The 25,559-nt window shown below is 35.4% G+C and overlaps 5 protein-coding genes across 5 annotated transcripts; 3 read left to right on the top strand and 2 right to left on the bottom strand.

Annotated features, from left to right (window-relative positions):
- The first annotated feature begins 786 nt into the window (after positions 1-786).
- Positions 787-3,540, top strand: LOC143582809 (protein CANDIDATE G-PROTEIN COUPLED RECEPTOR 2-like). The gene is made up of 6 exons (XM_077065296.1): positions 787-1,068; positions 2,435-2,626; positions 2,723-2,882; positions 2,967-3,069; positions 3,169-3,250; positions 3,325-3,540. Exons 1-6 carry the CDS (start codon positions 787-789, stop codon positions 3,400-3,402), a joined length of 897 nt encoding a protein of 298 aa, XP_076921411.1. The 3' UTR covers positions 3,403-3,540.
- A 2,058-nt stretch (positions 3,541-5,598) lies between these two features.
- On the top strand, positions 5,599-8,704 carry LOC143582800 (chaperone protein ClpB1). Its single transcript, XM_077065288.1, has 5 exons — positions 5,599-6,764; positions 6,851-7,032; positions 7,116-7,738; positions 7,846-8,323; positions 8,399-8,704. Exons 1-5 carry the CDS (start codon positions 5,615-5,617, stop codon positions 8,702-8,704), a joined length of 2,739 nt encoding a protein of 912 aa, XP_076921403.1. The 5' UTR covers positions 5,599-5,614.
- A 1,070-nt stretch (positions 8,705-9,774) lies between these two features.
- LOC143582814 (biotin carboxyl carrier protein of acetyl-CoA carboxylase 1, chloroplastic-like) lies at positions 9,775-12,660 on the bottom strand. The gene is made up of 7 exons (XM_077065300.1): positions 12,505-12,660; positions 11,541-11,594; positions 11,333-11,466; positions 10,921-11,242; positions 10,721-10,792; positions 10,057-10,122; positions 9,775-9,964 (listed from the first exon to the last, which is right to left on the bottom strand). The coding sequence occupies exons 1-7, from the start codon at positions 12,658-12,660 to the stop codon at positions 9,941-9,943; spliced, it is 828 nt and encodes a 275-aa protein (XP_076921415.1). The 3' UTR covers positions 9,775-9,940.
- A 2,670-nt stretch (positions 12,661-15,330) lies between these two features.
- LOC143582808 (small ribosomal subunit protein eS19x-like) lies at positions 15,331-15,990 on the top strand. Its single transcript, XM_077065295.1, has 3 exons — positions 15,331-15,509; positions 15,597-15,780; positions 15,862-15,990. The coding sequence occupies exons 1-3, from the start codon at positions 15,419-15,421 to the stop codon at positions 15,935-15,937; spliced, it is 351 nt and encodes a 116-aa protein (XP_076921410.1). The 5' UTR covers positions 15,331-15,418; the 3' UTR covers positions 15,938-15,990.
- Positions 15,991-18,114: 2,124 nt separating this feature from the next.
- LOC143582807 (SNAP25 homologous protein SNAP33-like) lies at positions 18,115-19,382 on the bottom strand. Its single transcript, XM_077065294.1, has 5 exons — positions 18,942-19,382; positions 18,772-18,865; positions 18,528-18,661; positions 18,296-18,393; positions 18,115-18,214 (listed from the first exon to the last, which is right to left on the bottom strand). Exons 1-5 carry the CDS (start codon positions 19,368-19,370, stop codon positions 18,115-18,117), a joined length of 855 nt encoding a protein of 284 aa, XP_076921409.1. The 5' UTR covers positions 19,371-19,382.
- Positions 19,383-25,559: the final 6,177 nt, after the last annotated feature.

Below are 25,559 nucleotides of genomic sequence, written 5' to 3'. Positions count from 1 at the left end.
TAATATAAAATTTAAAAAAAATTAATGGGTTTTTACAAATTGTGTTTTACCAAATTGTGTTTTACAATAGTATTTTTCATTGTGTTTTTTCTATTGTATTTTTTACATTGTGTCATACAATTGTGTTTTTTTCCATTGTGTTTTTTACATTATGTTTTTCATAGTGTTTTTCCGGACTTTTTCGGCGAGGTGGTGGCGGTGGGTGACGGTTGTGGTGGCGGTGGGCGGTGGAGTGGAGGTGGTTGTGGGAGATGAGTGAAGATGTAATTGAGTTTTATGTAAGTGGGTTTTTGAAAATTAATGTAAGTGGGTTTTGATATTAAAATGTTAGACTAAAATACCCTCCTTCCTAGCATTCTTAGTAAAATCAAACTTCTTATTTCAATCTAACTCAATAATAAGAGGCTGTTTGAGATTCCTTATTTTTACCTTCTTATAACTTATAAGTTATGATAAATTAAAAAAAAGTATTTGGCTTTTCTTATTATATGAGAGGAAATGTTAACTTATTACTTATTACTTTTGACTTACACTTTTGTAACTTATTACTTCTCCTTGCTTATAAAGTGGTGAAATACAGCCCCTAACAATCCATGGAAGCCCATCTGCCCGCCAGGTTAACCGATTCTATTCGCTTCTGTGTCAACTACAATTCTCTACAAATTAGGGTTTGTCGGTGACAAAATCGAACACAGGGCTTCGACACCACCAACACTGCTAACTAAACATTAATCACCAATCCAATTGCTTTATTATTAGCATGTAGAACAACAACAACAACAAAAGATGGCCAACAATCAAACCACCCAGTATTCATTACCTCCATCAGAACCCATAATCGACACCGACCACCCATTATCCTCCTCGCCGTTCAGCCAGTACCAGTGCCACGGGCTGTGGTACACCGCTGTGCTGTCGATCCCGGCGGTGCTGTTTGTACTGTACCTAGGGTTTCATTTGAAGAAGAATATTAAGAAGCTTCGGCATCGTCGGTCACATGTTATGATTACTTATTATGTTCTGCTCTGGTTCTCTGCTACTCTTAATCTTGCCTGGTGTTCTCTTCAGGTACTACTTTAGCCTAGAGATAATTCTTTGATCATATTAGTTTTTCATTATGTATGTATGTGTGGTATGCATATTGTATAAGCTGGTCTAATGTAGTGTTGGTTGTTATGTTGTACGGGCTAAGAGTTTGCTTAGATGTTTGTTATTCGGTGTGGATTCGGGATACAAGTAAAAGTTAAGTGTTTGATGATGGAGACCACAAAACTACTTGGTTGAGATAGGATTTTGAGCAGGTCTAAGCTACTTCGAGAGTACTGAATCACTTGATTTTAAAAAAGCGCCTCTAGGAGCGAGGCAAACTTAAGAAAGATACAGGAGGCGCACTTAAAATTTAAATGTTTGTTAAAGATATGATCCTAGGTGTTTAGTGGATTCTACCTTTAGTTGGGTGCCTCTTGTACATGGGAAGCTTTGTGCATCAGGATGTTCTACATAATACATAATTACATATAGATTTTTAGGTTGTACATATAGGTTAGTCATATATGAACTCATGTATAGAGCTTATTTATTTCTCAGTTTTGGGTACGTGATGCTAGAAACCCGTGACAAATATATTTTTTATTTTTAAATACCATGTGACTCGCCTACACCGCGCGTGATGTGATGCGCTTCGGCTCTAGATCCTATTGATCACCTCGGTGCAACTCATACTTTTCAGAACCAAGGTGAATCAGAATATCGTTAGCTTCATCAGAGTTCGTGTGTGAAAATTTTCTACTCTACTTCTTTCGGACAATAAAATTTAATGCAATGTTTTTTTAAGCTACTTCTAGTGTTGTGAATTAGGTGATTGTTCATTTCAATAAATATCGTGCGTTAAGTACCTTGCTTTATTTGGTCAATCTAAATGAGATTGATGTCAAGCTTGTATTTGAATCACTTGTCTTGGAATGGTAGTTTTTTACCAAAAAAAAAAAGAAGAAAGAAAAAGTAAAGGAGAGCATGCTACTTAGTCTACTTAAGAGTTTGATGCTTTGTGGCAGGTATCTGTCGTAGTAGGAGCTTTGTTAATTTAATATGCTTTGAGTTTTTCTTTAGCAAATTGAAATTCCGGTTAAATCTATTTATGAAGTGTGTGGTGCGTTCTTCACATCAAATAAAGTAGATGGGTAAAAGTGGTGATCAATTGATTTCATATCATCTGTTTTCTATTTACAACATCGTTTTATTAAATAGAGTGAGGATCTAAAATTAGGCCAAGGCAAATATCATTTTATTACAAGTGTGTACAACTTTGGGCATTTTTAGTGCTTTATTACCAAACATTTTTGTTGCATGTTACAGATTTAGATTAATTGTCTATTTTTGAGTTGTAAGACGCTGAGTGGTGTTAAATCTCAAATATTGGATTATGTTGATGCAGGTGTGGCAGTGTGTTCCTGGGAAAGAATTATCTTATAATCTATTGTCATTGCTAACAGCATTGGGGACACTGTGTTTAGAGATTAGCTTGGTGGCCTTCTTACTGCAAGAAAGCTATGCAAGCGGGTTGGAGGCATTAGCTCATACTTTTATTATTTCAGGCCTTATTGTTGGAGCAGATATACTTATAAAGGTAATAGACAGTTATCTTTGTGCCTGATTATTTGTATCCACTAGTTTAATTTTACAATAACCTTTTTCTTGACATGTTTTCTTGTTACGCCATCAGACGATTTGTGTGTTTGGATTCAATGTTCCAATTTTCATGGATGGTGCAAGCGCCCATCGAGGGAAATGGGGCTTGTGGACAGTTGATACACTATTGCTGACATGTACATATGGCTATATACTTTTTGTGCATTACTCAACATGGAGAGATAAACTACCTCGTAAGTTGGTCCTTATCTGTAGATCTTTTATATATCTCAAAGCTTACAAACCGATATGTAACACGGCATCTTCTTTTTACGCAGCTAGACCAGCATTTTACAATTATGTTGTTGTCATGTTCGTGGTTACTGGAATCGCGTTATTTGGTTGTGGGCTTGCTGCAATTGGCGTGGGATTTGGGCATTGGTACCTATATTATGTTTATATTTATTATAACATAGTACAAAACAATGATGGGCTGTAGATACCACTTGGTTTGTATCTGAATTATTCTGTTTTTTGCAGGCTGTATAGTTTTGTTGTTATCTGCTACCACACACTCTATCTTCCCTTTGTGTATATAACTTTCTTAGCAGATTTCTTTCAGGTATATGTGACTATTTCGTTGCTTTTGTTTAATAATGAAGAATGCAATTTTTCTGATGATTTTGGTGTTTTCAGGAGGAAGACTTGCTTTTGGATAATGCATACTACTCTGAGATGAAGGATGCTGGCTTCTTTGATTCTGATTTGGAATAAATGGAAGTGATTACCGTGTCTCAACCTTGTTGACATGGAATAATTAGAATTTAGCTTGTAAGACATGTAGTATTTTTAATCTTACTTATCTGTGGTCAAGTGTACTTTTTAGTAAATATTATCTTTCGATGGTGTTAACATTTGATCTGCGTTTGGTGAAAACTGGTTTGATAAGCGTTGGGTTTCAGGTTAAATCTGCTAAAAGTTTAGAAGTTAGCTAAAAGTGAAATGTGTCAATTAAGCTGACTTGAATCAAATGGGTTATAAAATCCATAAACATCATGTTCTTGTAAAGATGTTTATATCATCATTATGGTAGTGGTATGTATAGTCTTCCTTTTAAACTTATTCAACAATGGATTGGCCTGGCCGAGGTGATCGGTTTGGACCATTTGAAAAGTTAACCGTTTTAACTGAATTTGTCAGATCGTGTTTATTGGTCATGAAAAGTGTTCTTTCTAATCCTTTTGTCTGGTAAGAGGGTTGTTTGCTAAGTCATCTGTTAAGCTTGATTGGTTAGGGTTTTTGTGGTTATTTGATACAAGATATAATTGAATTTGTTATATTAGCTTGAATCCATCCACATCCCCACATGTTTTGTTGCATCAAAGTCCTTTAATATTGACTATGTTGATACCCTTACCTACTCATAAATAAGAGAAGTCTAATAGCTAAAAAGCCAACTCTAAAAGCTTTAGCTGCCAAGCTTGAAGCCTTATCACCATAGTTTCTAGGCTGACAAGCTTAGGGAGCTCCTCACTAAAAACTCAAGAAGTCACTTCTAACATGACATAAAGTAAAAGTCTTTGGAAAAGCAACGACATAACACAGATAGTATGTTACATGAAAACGGGATGAGTTACTCGAGTGTACTAAGTTGAAGAGCTATGCTTTCTGCTTATAGAAGCCAATCTTCTCCAAGGAAGCTCCCAGAATACACCTTGTATTATCATCTCATTCACTCTGCTCTCTACTCTCTCTTCATACATTATTCTCCTTTCAACTCTAAAGATCATATTACTTATTCTCACGATGAAGGCTGATCGTAGGAGATCCCCTCTTATGATGAGACTAACGATGTTCTTTTTACTTAGCAGGTTAGGAAGCTTTGAGCTATTAGTTAACCCTTAAATAGTCATACTCTTGTTGTCGCTATACCCGTTAGCAACAAAAATGTTTAAAGATACATGTGAAAGAACAAAAAGAAACCACTATTAATTAGACGTCATCTCTTAACACATCCAAATTTGATTAATTAACATCAAATATTTTCACAAAAAAGTATATATCATTTTATTTTGACTAAGTTCAATTACAACAAGTCATTTGAACCATGGTTGCAAAAGTCTTTAGACGGACTCTAGACAGGGAGTTGGGTGTACTCGAAGTACCCAGTGAGTACTCGGACATGATAAATATAAAGAAAATTAATTTTTTTTAATATTATATATATGCCAAATATCATAAATTTACTAATATTTATAACAAAATAGGTTAATACTAAGTTATTTATAACAAAACAGATTAATTATTCTAAAACTTGCTTATCATTAATTAAAAAAATGATATTCGTTCCTTAATATATTATATAAATACGAACTATGTTTTTTTAAGTCAAAATTGGCGGCGCTAGATTACCACATTTGATCGATTCTTCATAGCTATGCAGAGTTAAAGAAGGTCGTCTCGACACTATACCTTGCAGCAACTATTTAAGAAGTACTCGACCTACTTTTACAACATTGGTGTGATTAAACATATTTTTGTCAAAAGAAAATTAAATAAACAACAAATATTGATTACTTAGTTACTTTGATTAAAAAAACCCTGGATTTAAATCTTGACGGTTGCTTATATTTCTGGTGTTAAATAAACTCCATCTTATAAAGAAAAAAAGAAGAAGAAAACACGAAGGGGCCCATTTACGAAGTGAAACTTCGTCGTAACTACCCAGAACTTAACCTTAACACCTGTATATAATAATAATATCACCTATCTCCTCCTCTCCCAGTCACTTCAAATCAATACAATATTCCATAATAATAATTCTCTGTAACAAATTCTATCTACACAACAACAACAACAACAACAACAACAACACATTCAAAGGTAACAAACAAATCACTCTTCACATTTTATTATTATTACATTGCATGTTAATTCAAAAATATCTAAAGTCAGTGTTCATGTGGTTTTATATTAATAATCAGAAATGAATCCTGACAAATTCACACACAAGACAAACGAAGCACTAGCTTCCGGTCACGAACTCGCCATGACCGCAGCCCACGCACAGTTCACGCCCTTACACATCGCCCTCGCCTTAATCTCCGACCCTAACGGAATATTCCGCCAAGCCATCACCAATGCCGCCGGCGAAGAAGCCGCCAACTCAGCCGAGCGAGTCTTCAACCAAGCCTTGAAAAAACTACCGTCTCAGTCACCTCCACCGGAGGAGGTGCCGGCGAGCACGTCCTTGATTAAGACGATTCGCCGCGCTCAATCGTCGCAGAAATCGCGCGGCGATACGCATTTGGCGGTTGATCAGCTGATTTTAGGGCTTCTGGAGGACTCACAAATTGGGGATTTGTTGAAGGAGGCTGGAGTTAGTGGTTCTAGAGTGAAATCTGAGGTGGAGAAGCTGAGAGGTAAAGAAGGGAAGAAGGTTGAGAGTGCTTCCGGTGATACGAATTTTCAGGCGCTTAAAACGTATGGTCGGGATCTCATGGAGCAGGCCGGGAAGCTCGATCCGGTGATCGGGCGGGATGAGGAGATTAGGAGAGTGATTAGGATATTATCTAGAAGAACTAAGAATAATCCGGTGCTAATCGGTGAGCCTGGAGTGGGAAAAACTGCTGTTGTTGAAGGATTAGCTCAACGGATTTTACGAGGAGATGTTCCGAATAATTTGAGTGATGTTCGGGTTGTGGCGTTGGATATGGGCGCGTTGATTGCTGGGGCTAAGTATAGAGGCGAGTTTGAGGAACGATTGAAGGCGGTTTTGAAGGAAGTGGAGGAGGCTGAAGGGAAGGTGATATTGTTCATTGATGAGGTTCATCTTGTGCTTGGAGCGGGTCGGACTGAAGGGTCTATGGACGCTGCGAATTTGTTTAAACCGATGCTTGCTCGGGGTCAGTTGAGGTGTATTGGGGCGACTACTTTGGAGGAGTATAGGAAGTATGTGGAGAAAGATGCGGCTTTTGAGAGACGGTTTCAGCAGGTTTTGGTGGCGGAACCGAGTGTTCCTGATACTGTGAGCATTCTTAGAGGGTTGAAGGAGAGGTATGAAGGGCATCATGGGGTTAGGATTCTCGATCAGGCTCTTGTTGTTGCTGCTCAGCTTTCGAGCCGATATATAACTGGTATGATTCATTTCTGTCATTTGAACTAGATTTGAAGGTTATATAGTAGTGATGATACTTATAATGTTTGTTGAATATGTATGCAGCACGTTTCTTGCCGGATAAGGCTATTGATCTTGTGGATGAAGCGTGCGCAAACGTGAGGGTGCAACTCGATAGTCAACCGGAAGAAATTGACAACCTTGAAAGGAAGCGGATGCAATTGGAAGTTGAGCTCCATGCTTTGGAGAAAGAAAAGGATAAAGCAAGCAAAGCACGCCTGGTTGAAGTAAGTTTATTAAATTGATTATACATTGATGTTTAGGTTAAGTTAACTATATTTTAGTGTACTAACTTGTTGGTTTCTTTCAGGTGAAAAAGGAACTTGATGACTTGAGGGATAGGCTTCAACCACTGATGATGAAATATAAGAAGGAAAAAGAACGAATTGACGAAATTAGAAGGTTGAAACAGAAAAGGGAAGAGCTTTTGGTGGCACTGCAAGAAGCTGAAAGACGATATGATTTAGCAAGAGCTGCAGACTTGAAATATGGAGCGGTTCAAGAGGTGGAGACCGCGATAGCAAAGCTCGAGGGGACTACAGATGAAAATGTGATGTTGACTGAAACGGTGGGACCTGACCAGATTGCTGAGGTGGTTAGCCGGTGGACTGGTATACCTGTGACTAGGCTTGGAACTAATGAGAAAGAGAGGCTCATTGGTCTAGCCAATAGGTTGCATCAGAGAGTAGTGGGTCAGGATCAGGCGGTGAGTGCTGTGGCTGAGGCGGTTTTGAGGTCACGAGCTGGTTTGGGAAGGGCTCAGCAGCCAACCGGCTCGTTCTTGTTCTTGGGTCCCACGGGTGTTGGGAAAACCGAGCTTGCTAAGGCTCTTGCGGAACAACTTTTTGATGATGAAAAGCTTATGATTAGGATTGATATGTCGGAGTACATGGAGCAACATTCGGTTGCTAGGTTAATCGGTGCTCCACCAGGGTAAGTCAATTTATTCTTTTGCAACTAGTATTATTGTATGTTTATATGCCAGATGAATAAAATTGGTTGGAAGCTGTGTATCTAATAATCTATTTCATATGTTTTAGGTATGTTGGTCATGAAGAAGGTGGTCAACTTACTGAAGCTGTAAGGAGAAGACCTTACAGTGTTGTGTTATTTGATGAAGTAGAGAAAGCTCATCAGTCAGTTTTCAATACATTGCTTCAAATGTTGGATGATGGAAGGTTGACTGACGGTCAAGGTCGGACTGTTGACTTCACCAACACAGTCATCATCATGACCTCCAATCTTGGAGCTGAGTATTTGTTAAAAGGGTTGTCTGGGAAGACCACAATGGAGAATGCTCGTGAAATGGTGATGCAAGAGGTCCGGAAGCACTTTAAGCCGGAGTTGTTGAACAGGCTTGATGAGATTGTGGTTTTTGATCCGCTTTCTCATGATCAATTAAGAAAGGTTGCTAGACTTCAGATGAAAGATGTGGCTGCACGTCTTGCTGATAGGGGTGTTGCTTTGGGTGTTACAGAAGCAGCTTTAGATGTTATATTAAGCGAGAGTTATGATCCGGTAAGTGTCAAAATCTTGTTCACTTATGCTATGTGTATACAATGATCATTTGGCTGACATGTCTTTAAATTTTAGGTTTATGGGGCACGGCCGATTAGGAGGTGGCTGGAAAGGAGGGTGGTGACTGAGTTATCAAAGATGTTGATCAGAGAGGAGATTGATGAAAACACAACGGTGTATATAGATGCAGGCATGAATGGAGAAGAATTGAGCTACAGGGTGGAAAAGAATGGTGGATTGGTGAATGCTGCAACAGGGCTGAAGTCAGATATACTGATCCAAGTCCCGAATGCAAATGGTGGGGCGCGTAATGATGCTGCACAAGCTGTTAAGAGGATGAAGATTGAGGAGGTGGATGACGATGAAGAAATGGACGAATGAGATGCACAGGTTGTGAAGAGATGAAGGTTTGATGAATAATTGAAAAGCAAAAATGGTTGGAGTTTGAAGGCCTTTTGATGATTCTGTTTTGGAGTTGAGATTTACATATGTGCAACTTGTATGTTACTTTAAAGGCTTGTTTTTGTTGAACAAGTTTCTTGGTTTACTAATGTTTGTTTCAATGAATGTGAAATAGTAAACCCTTTTACTTAAATCAATTATGTTAATCTGAAAGGTTTCTCTAATCTTTTGACTTATTAGATCATTGCTGATAAAAAAAATCTAAAATGTCCAAAACAAAATAAGTTGTATAAACAAGCCAAAAAAAAAAGTAAATTTTGATCCAAAATATAAGCAAATTGAATTTGAAAAATGTCAGGATCATTTCAAGCCTCTTCGGTGGCAGGCGAAGCAGCATCTTCGACCTGTTTTCACTCGACGCCTGGGATCCCTTCAGAGACTTTCAGGTTCCATCTTTCTCCAACGAAACCACAGCTTTGGCGAACACCCGTGTGGATAATGTCGATCATTCCAAGCCTCTTCGGTGGCAGGCGAAGCAGCATCTTTGACCCGTTTTCACTCGACGCCTGGGATCCCTTCAGAGACTTTCAGGTTCCATCTTTCTCCAATGAAACCTCAGCTTTGGCGAACACCCGTGTGGATTGGAAAGGAACAGCAGAAGCACATGCGTTTCAAGGCTGATCTTCCCGGGATCAAGAAAGAAGTCAAAAGTGGAGGTTGAAGACAGAAACATCTTGCAAATCAGTGGCCAGAGAAACATCGAGACCATGTGGAATGCAGCAGCGGGAGTTTCACAAGAAGGTTCAGGCTACCGGAGAATGCCAAACTGGAGGTGAAGGCCATAATGGAAAATGGTGTGCTCACAATTACTGTGCCGAAGGCGGAAGTGAAGAAGCCTGATGTTAAGTCTATTGAAATCTCTGGGTAGACCCCTTGGAGTGATAAGGAAAAAAACAAGATAAAAAGGTTGAATAAAATGAAGTTACCAATTAATTATTTTAAAATTATAACTAATTATTATTATTATTATTATTTATTATAGTTAATTATACAAGGTGCCTCATACACTCAAATCAACACAGAATTGTACTCACTAAAAGCTGAACAAACAAAATTACAACCCACAATATAAGTATTAAACAACAAACAGAAGTCTACTAAATGCTCAATTTGCCTTGTGTTTTGATTCCTCACCGTACCAATTCATGTTCCTCATCATGGTTGAATAACAAGTAGAGGCTGCACACAAGAACAGCGTCTCGTTTAATTAGCAACACATAAGATACAAAACTTTTGTATGCAAAAGAAGATTAAGGGAAAAAAGAAGATACCGTTTCCAGGCTGACAGGTTTTCCATCCTCAGCAAGAATATCAACTATTGTTCCAGATTGATCAGCCTAGATCATCACAAAATAATGTAGTGTTCAAAACAATGCTAATTTTTCCAGGATAAGTTTAAAATTTGTCAGTCAGAAAACAATGTGGAAAGAAGGTCAAGAGCAGAGTTGTGCATAAAATCGCTTTGGACAGATATCGTGAGGCCGTAAGGTTACAAAGCAAATAAGCAATATTTCCAACAAAATTGTTATCAGTAGAATGAAAACAGAACTGTAGTCTATTCTTAGTGGAAATCATGTAACATCAATGGCCTTAAGCTTGTATATAGGTCATTATCACTAACACCTTAATTAAAAATGAAAATAGAAAGCATCACATGATATTAAAATCAGAAGGTGAGTGCTAATGTCTGGTTGCTCAAAGTCCTAGCTAAGCAAAAATTATAATGTTTATGAACTTATGATGATTATGATGATGATATGATATAAGAAAGTCAAGCATCCATGTGTAAATTAACGTCTGAACTTGAATAATGATTAAAGACTCACATCTGACAGTCATTTAAAATTTTCCATCTGTTAATAACACCTAAAAGATAGCATCCAGGTTCTTACTAGTTGCTAGTAATTCAAAGAATAGAAGTGTGATAGTGATTACCTCAATCTCATTCATCAACTTCATGGCCTCAATAATGCAAATAACCTGGCCTTTCTGAACCTTGTCACCAACCTGGAAAACATATATTAAAATTTTATTATTAAATTAAATCAAGCAAATCACTCGACAATAAAGAAACCATAAAAGAAGACGATAATAGTTTACATATATGTCATGTTTACAGTCTACTATCAACATACCTTCACAAATGCTGAAGCTCCCGGGGCAGGAGACCTGTAAAATGTTCCAGCCATGGGACTTTTCAATGGAGGAAGAGAGGATTTTGGTTTTGCAGGGGCAGGTGAGGGAGGTGCTGGTGCTGGGGCAGATGCAGAAGGAGCCAATGGTGCAGACTGTGGTGGCGGCGGTGGTAGTGATTGATACGTAGCCTGAGGTTGTGGAGATTGCATCATGACCATAGGGCTAGCTGGCGGTTGAGGCAAAGCTTCTTTTTTTCTTATAAGGACCTCAAAATTATCTTGCTTTAGCTCAAGCTCCATAATATCTCTTGAATCCACAAGTCTGAAACATCAAAAATAGAAGTTGAACATACATTTTATTTATATAAACTCCAGTCATTGGAAAATGTTTTACAAGTATGGATTAACTTACTCTACAAGCCCTGCTACTTGATTCATAAATGCAGTGATTGTTGCAGCATCAGGGATTGCGGTCTCTGCTGTCTTGGTAGATTTCTCAGGCTTCTTTGAAGCTTGTGTAGAGTTTGATGATTTCTCAAGGGCAATCTTAAACAGAAAATAAAAATAATATTTACAACCAAGTAATTTATTTATGCAGTCGATAATATCCTGAAGCTCACCTCGTTAAGCTGAGCAGACACTCGCAACACATCATTCTGGTTTCTCTTAGATGACTGCATAGAGTAACAATCAAATAAGAAAACATAAAAAATATAAATCACATTGATTATATGAATTCAAACATCAAATGATCAAAATAAAACAATCCATCACGCAGACACACACATTATTTATTCTCTATGCCATGTAATAAAGTGACTTTTTTCTCAGCTTAATAATAGCATAAGAAATAAAATCATCAAATCTCTCATACACTAACAAATCAAACTGCTTTGAAAACCTCCTCAATCTGTAAAAAGCAGAAAGCATGCTGATAACCACAACAAATTCATATATTATTATTGTTGATGAGGAACTGATCCAAGAGTTAGCAGACTCTTATATGGATTAGCATGATCGGCGAAAACAGGGCATGACGAGCCCAAACTTAAAAAGAGTGGAGTTATCTTCATGAGCTGGATCTTGTGACAAGCAGCCAAAGGTGGTTACTGGTTAGGCCCAAAATCCATCATTTAAGCCACCGATTCCAACAAAGAAGACTTTTCTCCTCAAGTTTCGCAACAATAAAACCTTTCTATATTTAGTTCGACGCGCCTTATAGCTATCCAACATAATTTAGGCCCTTGTCACATGTCTTAATTTCATGTTTTGTAATTTATAAAGAATTGTATTGTAATCATTTCAGTATACAAAAGTTCAATAAGCACGATCCTTCACGAGCAGTTTATATTTTATCGCTTCTGCTCGGCACCAACTGGAACAATCACTAACATCTTGTTTCTCGGTACTAGATCAGAGTCTACAGATGACACTAAAGTTTCTGGTATGACTAACTAAACCTAAAAGTAACCAATGCAGCATCAAAGTTAACAAATCAATCAGCAAGTTGCGTATCTCAAACAAACAGTAGTAAACGAAATAATAATAATAATAATAATAATAATAATAATAATAATAATATACCTGAGATGAGGATCCAGCGATGAATGCGCGGTTGGATTTGAAATCTGATTGAAAGCTAACAGCAGAGGTGGTGTTGCGTAGGTGCTTGTTGTTTAGGTTAGGAGCCAATAGAGCTGCTGTTGTGGTTTTGGGGCAATTGAGACTGAAAGAAGCCATTGCTGAATTGCAGTGGAAATGAATCAAGTGAAGGATTGTTATTATGATTGTATGGATTTGGTGGCGGTAAGATAGAGATGAGAGTTTAGTAGAGTGTTGTTGAGGCGATATCAACGAGGTGAGTGCTGCAAGTGACGATTGTTTTCACCATGACACCTAATACAGCTAGCTCCATGGAAATATATTATTTTAATATTAACTAATTACTACTTTTTAATATATAGAAAAATTATATATGCATAATTTAAGATAAAATATGATTATACGTTAGGAAAATTCTTAAAATAGGTATTATAAACAATTCTCAAACTCTCTTTCCGATCAAGTGCCAGAGTGATGAGTAGATTAAATCAGTTTGAGAGTTTGAAATTAGAAGGTTTCAAACAGTTACTAAAAAAGAACTTAAAAGGTTTATGCAAAAAAATAAAAAAGAATTTGAATGGTTTCTGCAAACAACTCGGGCAGAGTAGTATCCAAATAAATGCACCGCGACAAGTATGATTTAATTAATTGTATCATGGCGAGTAATTTTTTAGAATATTTTCTAATTAAATAGTATTAACGCTAAAATAGTAGTCACGAGTAAATTATAAGATCAAACTAGTCGCGACGGGTAATTAGTAACAAAATACTCGTATCGTATATGTTTACGGAAGAACTACTCGTACATAGTATTTGAGATTTCAAAGTAACCGGTCCAGTTAATTTTTTGTAAAACTAACTGGTTCGATAAATTTGGTAACAAAATAACTCGTTGTGGTTAGTTTAGTAAACTACTCGTGGCTCGAAAAGTTTTAATCTACTCATCACGACTTAAACATGTATGCAGTACTCGTGGTTGTTGTTTACGATGCTTGCAACTACTTTAGTCGTGACGAGTAGATGGTTAGCAAAGCTACTCGTCGCGGTTAGTTTATTGCCACGCGTCATGTTTTGATTGGATCCAGAAACTACTCGTGTACTGAAACAATCTAGTCGTCACGACTAGTTTATAATACCTATTTTAAGAATTGTTTGAAAATCATACCTAAAACTAGAATTTTCTTTTTATAAATACCTATTTTGGAGGTTTTCCCTTATACTTTTCTCTTAAAAGGAAAAAAAAAAGAGTTCACTTTCTAGACTGAAGTTAAAAAAATGAAAAATATAATACAGTTATTTATTAAGTATAGACATTAGACAAGTAATGATGATGGCTCGAATATCCAACTTGTATTATTAGAAATTTTAGTTTTGTAGCTAATTATAAAAGCATGTGTAGTATGTGTCTGATATTCGCTAGTCAAAATCGATAGGAATTTTTGTCATACATGTTGGTGTCGGGTAAACATTTGTGTTGTATTGTCTGATTGAGATTTATCACTTAATGCTCATTATTCAAAAGTCAGTCTAAAAACTTGCATCTTCAACATATATATATATATATATATATATATATATATATATATATTTTAAGTTTTAATTATATCTAATTCTTTTCTCAATTATAAATTGTTTATTGGATTACATCGAAACAGAAGGCAAGCGGGCAACAAGCTGCGCCGCTACCCCTTTTTGAATCGCAAAACCCAATTTTAAATATTAAATATCTAAGTGCGTTTTACTACTTTTATAATGCGAATAAATTCGAATTTTTATTTTTAATACTATGCAGAATATTACATATTCGTGTTTGATTCATGTAAACGTGTTCTAGTAAAAGTATCACCTAATGCTACCTTTGCTATGAAAGTTTCAAAACTGGTCTCGTTATCTCACATACCTAAATGCTCTTTTCATATAACTTGTTTTAAATGCTTCAAAGTTAGAGTTCTATGTGTATTGACTTTTGATCAAACACTACATTACCTTTTTCTCTTTTAGTTCATATATCTTTTTAAACTTAAAGTATCTTTGTATAATATTTTAAAAGCACTATATCACATTTATCAAACTTAAAAAAACATATAACCTTATAGAAATATAATAATCACAAGTTTAAAAAAAATAAATCAACTCAAAAGCAAATGATAACATACTTTTATTGGGCTTTAGAAAGTTATAACAGGCCTTAAAGCCCAACTATCATGTAGTGTACTGTTGTAGCCTGCATTCGCAAACACGACACACACACACACACACACAAAACCCTAGCCATCGTCGTCTGCCGCCGTAGGATCGACTGAAAATGGAGACGGCGAGAACCGTGAAAGACGTTTCACCTCATGCATATATATGGAATGTTATACATATTAGGTGAATGATCTAGTTTAGTACTTGTGTTTTGAAGCCCTTGAGTCATTTGCTTTGCAATCCTACAAGTTTGATATCCTAGATAAGATGCATTTATAGTTTGAGCCTTTTTACTTTGCTAGGGTTTGATTAACTTTTTGTTGTCAAGTTAGGACTTAGGAATATGATTATTACCATGAGGTAGGGTTGAAGGTTATCTGTCTAATGCAAGTATGGATTGTTAATATGACTTTATTTTTATTTGTAAGCCACAATGGATAAGTGGTTTTGTTTAGTTGGGTGCATTAGTTCAACAGTCTTATTCAGACCCTATGTATAATGTTTATAGCCATGACATATGGTTTGAATCATACGGTTTTGTCCTCGAACTTACGTGTTCAATTTAATGGAAAACACCTCTGTCCGTCTGTCGTTTATATAAAACAGTATTTCAAAGTCGGCCATATGTTTGTGAGTTCAGTTAATAAAATTAGAGTCTTGTACTCAGTTTATGCTAATGTGTTCTTTTTGCTGCCATTTTTGACAGATGGAGCTTCCACATTGGACCGATATTGTCAAGACCGCTACATTTAAGGAGCTTGCACCATACAACCCAGATTGGTACTACATTCGAGCCGGTAAGCATTCACTTCATATTTTAAATTTTGTGCATTTGATATTCCGAAACTAAATTTAATCTGCTGATATTTATTTATTATGCTAAGCTTCCATCGCAAGGAAGATTTATCTGAGGGGAGGGCTAGGTGTTGGTGCTTTTCAAAGAATCTATGGTGGGCGCAAGAGGAACGGTAGTGCTCCGCCTCACTTCTGCAAAAGCAGTGGAGGTGTTGCACGCCACATTCTTCAGCAGTTGCAGACCATGAACATTGTCGACTTTGACCCCAAGGGGTGAGTGTTTAAATGCTTAGTTTTATGAGCACGTAAAAACTAATTTAAATTGTTACTGATTTTATGTGATAATGTGCGTAGTGGAAGGAAGATTACATCAAATGGAAGAAGAGATCTTGATCAAGTTGCAGGAAGAGTGGTGGTTGCTACCCCTTGAGGCTTTGCAGCTTATAATGGCTACATAAAAACACACGGGTTTAATTTTATATAGACTTCAGAGTTAGTTTGCTGGTAAATGTGTTTTTTGTCTTGTTCTTGAGAAATGATTTACTGTTTGTTGACATTGTTTTTTCTCTAGAAATTCAATTTCTTGTTTTGAGAATATTGTTTTCTACAGTCTTTATAAAGCGCTACGTGAGAATGTCTTGAAATGCTTGTTGGATTAAATGATAAAAGCTATAGTAAAGTACACTTTATCTTTTATGGGACACGAGTTTGTCATTGAAATTACAAGAATTTGTTACATATGTGAAACGGCTATAATTCTTATAATAAATTACTCGTATATTTTACACGACCACATGTTTTGCAGTCAAGCTTAAACTCATCAGATTCTGTCAATATGTTTCTTGTATGCAATCCCACAACTCACTCCCTTAATTAGTTCGCAAAGCGTGGCTTCATAGATAGGTTACTGCACTCACTCGGTTCACTGAGCCTGGGTCCATGGATAGTTTCTGTTGAATCTGATATTTGGTTACCTGTGGTCTTCGGATCATGCATTCTCTATTCAGACTAATCTCCGGTCAACCTTTTCTAGTCTTAGTTTGTAAATGAACCGAGCTCGAACCTAGTTTGGCTCGCTCAAACCAATCTTCTAACATTTTATACCCTGCGTACATGATATTCAATCTTTGAAGTACAACTCTTCATTATTCGGCGTAGTTCGTATCAAGATCTTTTCTATCTTTTAAATTATAGTAATCTAATCATGCCAAAGCTGAGTAGCGCTTAACTCTTTTTTTTAGCAAACTGAGACTTTTTGCGTTAAGTGTACTTAATAAACACGGTCAGTTGACAAAAGTGGGTCGAAAGATGGCTGAATTCCCACTTGATCCTATGCTGTCTAAGATGATTGTTGCATCTGAGAAATATCAATGCTCGGATGAGATTATTTCAATTGCTGCCATGCTGTCGATAGGAAGTTCTATTTTTTATCGTCCGAAAGATAAACAAGTTCATGCGGATAATGCGCGTTCGAATTTTCATATGGGTAATGTTGAAGATCACATCGCACTGCTTAAGGTATGTTGGTAAATACTAAATACACACACTTGCATTATAAAAGATGCATATTTCTTATAAAATGTAACCGTTATAGGCTTACAGTTCGTGGAGAGAAACAAACTTTTCTACTCAGTGGTGCTATGAGAATTACATCCAGGTCAGGAGTATGAAGCGGGCCCGAGACATAAGAGATCAGTTGGAAAAACTGAATGACTTAAGATTGCTTTTAAGTTAAAATAAAACCATTATTGTTTACTAAACCCTTTCTTTATGTTTTCTAGGATACTTCCCTCAGCAAAGAATGGTGCTTACAGAACCGTTAAACATCCTCAGACGGTTTATATACACCCCAGCTCTGGTTTAGCTCAGGTAGTTTAGTTTCTCTTTATTTTATAAAGTTTGTTTAAATTATTTGACTTGTAAGGTGTGTGTATTAGTTATTAATCTTGTTATTGTTTGGGTTATGCTTGTTAAGGTACTTCCAAGGTGGGTGGTATACCACGAGCTAGTGCTGACAACCAAGGAGCATATGCGACAAGTGAGCGAGCTAAAACCTGAGTGGCTTGTGGAAATAGCGCCTCATTATTATTAGCTCAAGGATGCTGAAGATCTGGCGTCAAAGAAAATGCCACGTGGACAAGGTCGTGCACTCAGGGATTGAGCACGGAATGAGATTTTGTAAATACAATTTTGTATATCTTGTGCAAGACAGTTGAGGAGTTGTAGGTGCTAACTGCTAACACTAATGCTACTGCTAATTCTATTGTTAGACGAGATTTCATGTGTTAAACCAACGACTTTGATAGACAAATTCGTATGTGAAATCGGTTAAATTTGAAATCGCAGTTGAGTCATGTCGCAAATGGAAACTCATGTGAAGTCAATAAATGCTTTCAGGCTAACTGAATGCCAATTAGACAATTAAAATGCAACTGATAGAAGACAACATATCCTTAATCCATTCAACTCATATAATGAGATTGACAAAAAAAAAGTCAACCCTGATTAACCATAACAGCTAACAAGTGCATAACAAAGTAATCAACAACAGTAAGGAGGTAAGTTCTGACATGGCACAATTAATCGGTAACTGAAATCGCTATAGGATTATTTTCCAAGCAGGCGGCGAGTGCGTTGGTTGGCGCCTTTCACTCTGAAATTGATTTCATCAACATCATCTCGAAGGGGATAGAGGGCTTTGTTTTGCCTGCATAATATGGACTAACTTTCAGAAAACATTCAATCTATCTTCATACTTTTCAAATTATTAACCTCTCGGAAAACTAACCTCTCAATCTCAGAACCCATGTCAACAGCCATTTCCTTCAGTTCTCCCAAAATGTCACTCAAATCAGAGAGACCGTCGTCTTGTTTTGCTTTCTCATACTGTTATTATTCCACGAAAGAAGAAAGGGATTAATGTCACCCATGTTTAGTGGATGTTTGTGAGAATACATAGACAAAAAGAAAACTTTTTTTCACGAGAACAAAAAGTTCATGACTTTCAAGGATAATTATACCTCAACTTTCTGCATAGCATCTGCAGATTCAGGAAGTGGAGTTCTTGAACGCGACGGTCCCTTATTTGGAGTTGTTGTAAGTCCAAGTTTTTCTCTTTGCTCCAAATGATGACCTTTTCTTCTATCAGGGTCATCTGCAAATTTACCAAAGCTCGCTAAAACACTAAAATATCTCCCATTGGCATGACTTAAAAACTTTTTATAAAACAATATATAATTATATGACTTCGTTTCGTTTAATTACCTCTAATGATTGTAGGCCCTTTTATTGCCTGACCTTTTTTCGGCTTCCAAGTCCTAGAAAAAATGCCTCCAAGACTTCCCAACAGTTTCTCCCCCTAAATAAACAAAATCATCAAATATATGCTGAAAACCAAACCAAACGAAACGAAACAAACCGAGCCATTTACTTACCCTACTAAGATCCTGCTCAATGTCGGCTGCAACCATATGGGTTCGGTTAATCTGCTCACCCTGTTGGTGCAATGTGATCAACGTGTTTTTGGCACCTTCTCTAATATCCTCCGCAACTCTTAACGCGCTATTCACAGCCTTTGTAGTCTCTTCAGCCTTATATGCAGCATAGTGCTCCAGTTCTTGCACACTTTGGTTCTCTAAGCCACCAGAATCAACAAAATCGTTCTTGTATTTGTTTCTCGATGCAAATGATGTCTCTTTAGTAACCCCGCTATCGTCAAAAAGAGCGACGGTGTTTGAATTTGGCGCCATTGAAGAATGGTCAGACGAAGCTCTTTTTGATGGTTTTACGGTTGACCGTTTGTCAATCTCGTCATCAGAGTCAAACGGGTTGGAGCCAGGTTGAGGCTTCTTGTGCCCAAACATACTGGATCTTACACGATAAAACGAGTCCTGAAAAGTATGAACAACAATGGTATATAGGACAAGTAGTTAGATGATGAAACAAAATTTGACCTTTTTTCCAATACTGGTGTTGAATTAATAATGCCAAAGATTGTTTGTTAACCAAACAAAGAAAACATAAACATAAGTCATCAAGAAAAGTAGCACATGAATCAAGCCCCAAAAAACTTAAACAAAGGTTAGTGTTGACTTGTTCAGAGTAAGTTTATTTATAAATCAAGAATCCTTAATCCATCCACAAGAGTTACACCAAATCAAAGCAAAAACCTAAAAAAAGTAGTTGACACATGAATAGAAATGAAGAAAGTAATAAAATTTATAAAGTTGAAAGTTAAAAAGTAACACCAGAAAAGAAAATGGGTACCTGTTGACGGAAAGAATGAATATTATTAATCCAAGAGAAGAGGAAAGAAAGATTAAAGATGCTGCAAGAAAAGGTCTTTTCTTTCTTTCTTTCTTTCTTTGATGGGTGACGATGATCACCCTAATAATAATAAACAAAGGACCACGAAGGACAGACATCCAAAGCTTGTATGCTTCCTTGTCGATTTTGACTTCAATATTCCAAAACATTTACTAACTTTCATTTTTCATCATCAAGATTCTCTCTGTTTTTTCAAAACATAAAATAATGCACACGTTTTATAAATAATTAGGATTTTTTTTAATGGGCGAATATATTAAAACCAAAACGGAAACCTCCTATCCAGTAGTTAGGAGCCCACTTACAAATGAAAAGAAACCAGCAAGGAAACAAGCCCGAACTAACGAAGGATACACTTACAATGGAAAGTTCACAAAACTATACGTACACCAGCTCTCCCAAACCAAAGGTTGATCTCTTACCCCGGTTTTTAAAAGTTTTAGGGATAACTTCGTAAAATAGTAATCAAAGTTTCAAGTTTGTTCCAACTAAGTCACTCATATTTTATTTTGTCCCTATTAGGTCACTTAACTTTCAATTTTATCTCAATTAAGTCACTCAACTTTCAATGTGTCTCAATTAGGTCACTCAACTTTCAATTTTAGCTCAATTAGGTCACTCAACTTTCAATAAATGTTCTAATACTATCTTTTTTACCTTCGTATTATATGTTTATAAATAACTTAAACGTCATCAAAAACAACACTTTTTTTATTTTTTATTAGTAAATGTATCACTTATGATAATATAGTAGTTGTCCCCCTTGTTTTACAACACAAATTGAAATTTAAGTGACCTAATTGAGATAAACTAAAAGTTGAGTGACCTGATTGAGACAAAACAAAGCATGACTTAATTGAAAAACTTGAAACTTGATGACTATTTTATAGTGTTTACCTTTTTGTTTTTTAAAATACTCAACCTTCTTTTCGTCATCTACCGCTCTTAAAATATACGCCATATAATTCATTTGTTACCATTTGAGTCTTATTCTGCAATAATCAGATCTCTGATTAGTTCCTCTAGTCCTGTGACCCTAAACCTAAAAGTTCACCCATTTTAACCGTAATCCTTTGCTCTCGTTCTAACTCTTCTTTTGTGAGAGATGCATTTGCCGAACTAAATCTTTCGAATTTCCGTCGTCTTCCAAATAATTAGGCTATGATTTAATCATATAGTATAATAACCGTGAGGGAAAAAGAGAAACATACAATGATAAAATAATAATTTCAAAGTTTTAATAGCATATATTAAACAACTAATGACTAATGAGTAATAATAATAATAATAAAATATCCCATTCTGATTTGTATACTAGCGCTGGTGGTTAGTGACATGGACAAAATTTCTTAAACATTCAAAGATCTTCGATTCAAGTCTTAGAAAGTATAAGAAATTTATCTCTAAATACTTGTATTGTTTTCTATTTTAACATATGATTATTAGGGTCAGATTATTCTATAAAGGAAGACAAAAATGAGAAGGATGAGAAAGATTTATAGACACACAAAAAAACCCTTCAAAAAAATTAAAAATAAATAAATAAAAAATCATAACTCAAATTTAATAAAAAAAACTAAAAACACAAAAATGTTAAAAAAGACATAATGTTGAGTGAAAAAGATCATTGTGTCTTTTTGTTTATCATTGTGTTTTGTGTTTATTTTGGTCATTGATTGGGTCTTTTTTCCTTGACATTATGTCTTTTTTTTCTTGATATTGTGTTATATTACTTAACATTGTATTATATTTTGTTTGGCATTGTGTTATATTTTGCTATTGATTATGTCTTTTTTTAGTTATAATTGTGTCTTTTGTTCATTTTCGTTATTGTGTCTTTTGTCTCTGCATTGTGTCTTTTCGAGGTGTGTATTTTTTTAACGAGAATGATGAGGGAAGCATTTTTGTTTTTTTAATTTTTTTTAATTTTTTTTATTTTTTATTTATATTTTGAGTTATGATTTTTTTTATTAATTTTTTGGAATTTTTAGGGGTTTTTTGTGTGGCCACAAATTCTTCTCATCCTTCTTATTTTTGTCCCCCTTTGTATTTTAACTTTTCCCATGATTATTATATCTTTCTCTATCAGTTTTAAAATCACAAGCAATTACGTGATGCAAGTTTCCCGTTTTGTATTTTTGTAGCAATGGACAATGGTCCCCTTCTTTCATTCGCTTCACAATCAAATGTCAAATAACGGTTCATTATGATTTAGTTACTCTCATTTGAGCTCACACACACACATAGACAGTGTGTAGCGGATGAAGCCTAGCCAGCATGCATCCAATATCCATGTATATTGTGGAGGTGTCACTACATGCCATTGCAGCATAAATAGCCTAACACAAATTGGGATGTTTGATCAGTTCACCTTCATTTTTTGTGAATATTTGGAAGGTGGTAGTGTTATATACTATATGTGATCATGGTCAATGCAAGTCAACGAGGTAAGCAATATTCAATCAATAATAGTCACTTGCCTGCAATAGTCAAAAGCTTGTTAAAACTTTAACTATTGGTTCACGGTTCGGGTTCTATTCATTTAATAGAAGTGTCAACTCTCAAAATTGACTTTGTTGGTAGCAGAATCAAACAATCAGTCATTCACTACATGCCCGCGCTCATCACAACGGCTAGGATCCATCTTTCTCATTTGTTAAATCGTTTTTGTAGTTGTTAATTTTGCTCAATTTGTTTTTCTTTTGTATTTAACTAGGATAATAACCCGTGTTACACACGGGTGAAAAACATTTCAACAAACAATATAAAATATAAACTACGTATTCAGTCAACACAAATATTTGACATAAGTTTTTTACTCTCAGATGTTACAAAAGATGTTAAAATATGTCTATAACATAAAAAGAAAATACTTTATAAATAAACAATACAATGAATAAGAAATAATATAACATAACTGAACCATTAGACCTGAAAAAAAAAACATATTGGTAAAAGATTTTGTAATATTAATTGAAAACTAAGTTTACAAATACATACCAGCTTTAAACTGTATCACATTAAGTTTTCGAAAATCTCTTTTTAAACAACTTTATTTATTTTTTTTTAAATGTTCCTAATTGTTATAAAGAACGTTTTTTTTTCTTTTTTCTTTTAGAGTGTTTTTTATAAATAATTTTTAGAGATATCGATATTTTTATAGAATTTTAATGTCATTTCTTAATAAATAAATAAATAAAACTTAAAGAAAATTCTGTTTGATCACTATTACCGGCTCTTCTTCTTTCCTCAAGAGTAAATTAAATCATTGACAAGGTGATTATTAATTGGAATAAATAGACTTAATCATGGAGTTAATTGCATTAATTTGAATAAATAGATTTAAATGAAACAGAAACTTAAAAAGAAAGACATACATTTGACAAGGTGATTATTAATTGGAATAAATAGACTTAATTATGGAGTTAATTGCATTAATTTGAATAAATAGATTTAATTGTAGAATTAATTGAATTAAATTGGACTGCTGATTTAATTTAGTGGATTAAAAATAATTGTGAATATGTGAAAATTATTGTTATGGAAATGTGATTACATGGAATCCTATGTGGATAGGCTAGAATAAAGACATGCGGAGAGAATCATCTTGCTTATATTAGTAAGATAACACTAAATTAGTTTCACATTTTTGTGATTGATTAATAAGATCGTAATCTAGGGTTTCGAGTTTATTCATGTGTTATTCGACTCAATTCCGCTATATCAATAACAGGTAAGATTTCTAACAAACATTAGGATAAGGTTTAAACACCATTAGTGTGTCGTTTAACTAAGGACGTCATCGAATATTACCAAATCTAGGGCAATTACAATAACTTGTACTTAAAACACAACCAAATCTGTACATTTCTTTTCATCTGATCAACCCAAAAAAAAACAATAATATTAATCTATCATACATTCTTATTTTATCACAACAGTGCTATCAGACATGATTAATGCACTCTGCAACTTTACTATTTCTGCATTGTGCACTGGTTCTGGTGCATCAAAGATCCACTTTTTTGACATGTTTGATCCAAAACTGACCACCTGTTAAGGAAATACAATGAACCTGAATTAAACATTAATTTAGATTTAGTGTTAGATGAAGCCAATCATGTTTTAACTTTTTTAACTTGTTGACACAAGACACACTAAATGTTTTTGTTGAAAAAATTTATATACGGGTTAGTGTTGGTTAATATCAAGAAGACAACAAGCATTTTAGCAGTTCAGTCCCTTAACTTGTCTAGGGCTGGCAATTTATACCCGATACACGAATACACGACACGTATCTACACAACTTTAGCAGGTACCAGGTAAGGCCTTATCATGTTTCATGTACTAAATAGGTATACACGAATCTACCTGTTAATTTTCGTGTCTAAACAGGTAAAATACCTGCTTACCTGTTAAGCACATGTTAAGTACCTGATTAGATTTTATAATTAAATACATATAATTATAAGTTATCCTAAACCCTAAATTCCTAAAACATTCTCACTTTCTCTCAGTCCTCACATTCTCATGACATTCCCAATTAGGTTAATATGAATAATTTGATTGTCGTAGGATCGATTTAAGCTCTTATTGTGTATACCAGGTATTATCAAGTTCGTGTTCGTGTTTAGGATACAGGTACACGATAAGTTTTCGTGTCGTTTACAGGTATACACATTTCGTGTTCGAGTCCTATCGTGTACGGGTATACACGATATGCCAGCCCTACATAGTGGTTATAACTTGTCCCTTGTTAGCAGGTCCAAATAATCTTATTAAACAATTGAACAAAATAAGGGATATGACCCTTCATATTGGCGTTGTGAAAGACAAAAATGGTTGAAAGTCGGTTGGTTTTGTCTGACATTAACCCTTCATATTGGCGTTGTGAAAGACAAAAATGTCGTTAGTTTCTTAGGCTATTTCGTAGGACAGGACGGATTACTTAATGAAACATCTATACTCCACATGGTATAGTCAAATGTTATTTTACTAATCTTGACGTTATTTTGACGTCAAAAGTGAAATTGCACTAATTTTGACGTTATTTTACTAATCTCGTGAAAATAACGTTAAAAGTGGCGGAAGGTTAATTAGGCATCATGTGGTGGCGTTGATAGCCGAAAGACGAGGGTACATGCACCAATCAGCCGGTATCCCGATGATTGAGTGCTATGTGCTTTATGTCCAAGGCTTGATGCAAAACTACTATCGAGCCGGGGGTCTCACCGGAAGCAGCCTCTCTATCCCTATGGGGTAGAGGTAAGGCTGTCCACATCTTACCCTCCTCAGACCCTAACATAGCTTTGCTATTGGTGGGATATACTGAGTACGATGATGATGATGATGATGATGATGATGATGATGATGATGGTATAGTCAAATGTTAAAATGGTTGATTTTTTGCAGTTTTTGATTAAAACTACTAACCTCGCTTCTAAGCATTTGGAAGACCTCGAAAATCAGCAAATGTTTTCCTTCGTTCTTTTTCAATCTTGATGCCAATAAAATGATAAAAAAAATATTAATAAACTTCAAATCAAATGTTAATTAAAATTGGCTTTATTAAGTTAAAGTTTACACTAATTATAATAATAATACCTAAGACTCCAACTCGGTTATTCTTTGTAAAGCTCTTTGCTCTATAGACGCACGTTTTTTGTATTCTTCTTCAAGCAATCCAGTCAACTGATATCTTAACTCAGCCATTTCTTGAGCTAAAT

The sequence above is a fragment of the Bidens hawaiensis genome, unplaced genomic scaffold, assembly GCF_021521415.1.
Source record: "Bidens hawaiensis isolate Kalapana, Puna unplaced genomic scaffold, B.hawaiensis_p1.1 tig00032005_1, whole genome shotgun sequence".
Taxonomy (NCBI): Eukaryota; Viridiplantae; Streptophyta; class Magnoliopsida; order Asterales; family Asteraceae; genus Bidens; species Bidens hawaiensis.
This window is presented reverse-complemented; position numbering and strand designations above follow the sequence as displayed.

What these genes read in the sequence shown, in the direction of transcription:
- LOC143582809 (XM_077065296.1), top strand. Translation starts at nt 787, where the DNA reads ATGGCCAACAATCAAACCACCCAGTATTCATTACCTCCATCAGAACCC. An exon ending in TTGCCTGGTGTTCTCTTCAG is followed by an intron (nt 1,069 to 2,434) that starts GTACTACTTTAG and finishes ATGTTGATGCAG; the next exon opens with GTGTGGCAGTGTGTTCCTGG. An exon ending in ATGGAGAGATAAACTACCTC is followed by an intron (nt 2,883 to 2,966) that starts GTAAGTTGGTCC and finishes CTTTTTACGCAG; the next exon opens with CTAGACCAGCATTTTACAAT.
- LOC143582800 (XM_077065288.1), top strand. Translation starts at nt 5,615, where the DNA reads ATGAATCCTGACAAATTCACACACAAGACAAACGAAGCACTAGCTTCC. An exon ending in GCAAAGCACGCCTGGTTGAA is followed by an intron (nt 7,033 to 7,115) that starts GTAAGTTTATTA and finishes GGTTTCTTTCAG; the next exon opens with GTGAAAAAGGAACTTGATGA. An exon ending in TTAATCGGTGCTCCACCAGG is followed by an intron (nt 7,739 to 7,845) that starts GTAAGTCAATTT and finishes CATATGTTTTAG; the next exon opens with GTATGTTGGTCATGAAGAAG.
- LOC143582814 (XM_077065300.1), bottom strand. Translation starts at nt 12,660, where the DNA reads ATGGCTTCTTTCAGTCTCAATTGCCCCAAAACCACAACAGCAGCTCTA. An exon ending in TCGCTGGATCCTCATCTCAG is followed by an intron (nt 11,595 to 12,504) that starts GTATATTATTAT and finishes TACTCTATGCAG; the next exon opens with TCATCTAAGAGAAACCAGAA. An exon ending in TGTCTGCTCAGCTTAACGAG is followed by an intron (nt 11,467 to 11,540) that starts GTGAGCTTCAGG and finishes TTTCTGTTTAAG; the next exon opens with ATTGCCCTTGAGAAATCATC.
- LOC143582808 (XM_077065295.1), top strand. Translation starts at nt 15,419, where the DNA reads ATGGAGCTTCCACATTGGACCGATATTGTCAAGACCGCTACATTTAAG. An exon ending in TTGGTACTACATTCGAGCCG is followed by an intron (nt 15,510 to 15,596) that starts GTAAGCATTCAC and finishes TATTATGCTAAG; the next exon opens with CTTCCATCGCAAGGAAGATT. An exon ending in GTCGACTTTGACCCCAAGGG is followed by an intron (nt 15,781 to 15,861) that starts GTGAGTGTTTAA and finishes TAATGTGCGTAG; the next exon opens with TGGAAGGAAGATTACATCAA.
- LOC143582807 (XM_077065294.1), bottom strand. Translation starts at nt 19,370, where the DNA reads ATGTTTGGGCACAAGAAGCCTCAACCTGGCTCCAACCCGTTTGACTCT. An exon ending in TTGAGCAGGATCTTAGTAGG is followed by an intron (nt 18,866 to 18,941) that starts GTAAGTAAATGG and finishes TTGTTTATTTAG; the next exon opens with GGGGAGAAACTGTTGGGAAG. An exon ending in ATGCTATGCAGAAAGTTGAG is followed by an intron (nt 18,394 to 18,527) that starts GTATAATTATCC and finishes GAATAATAACAG; the next exon opens with TATGAGAAAGCAAAACAAGA.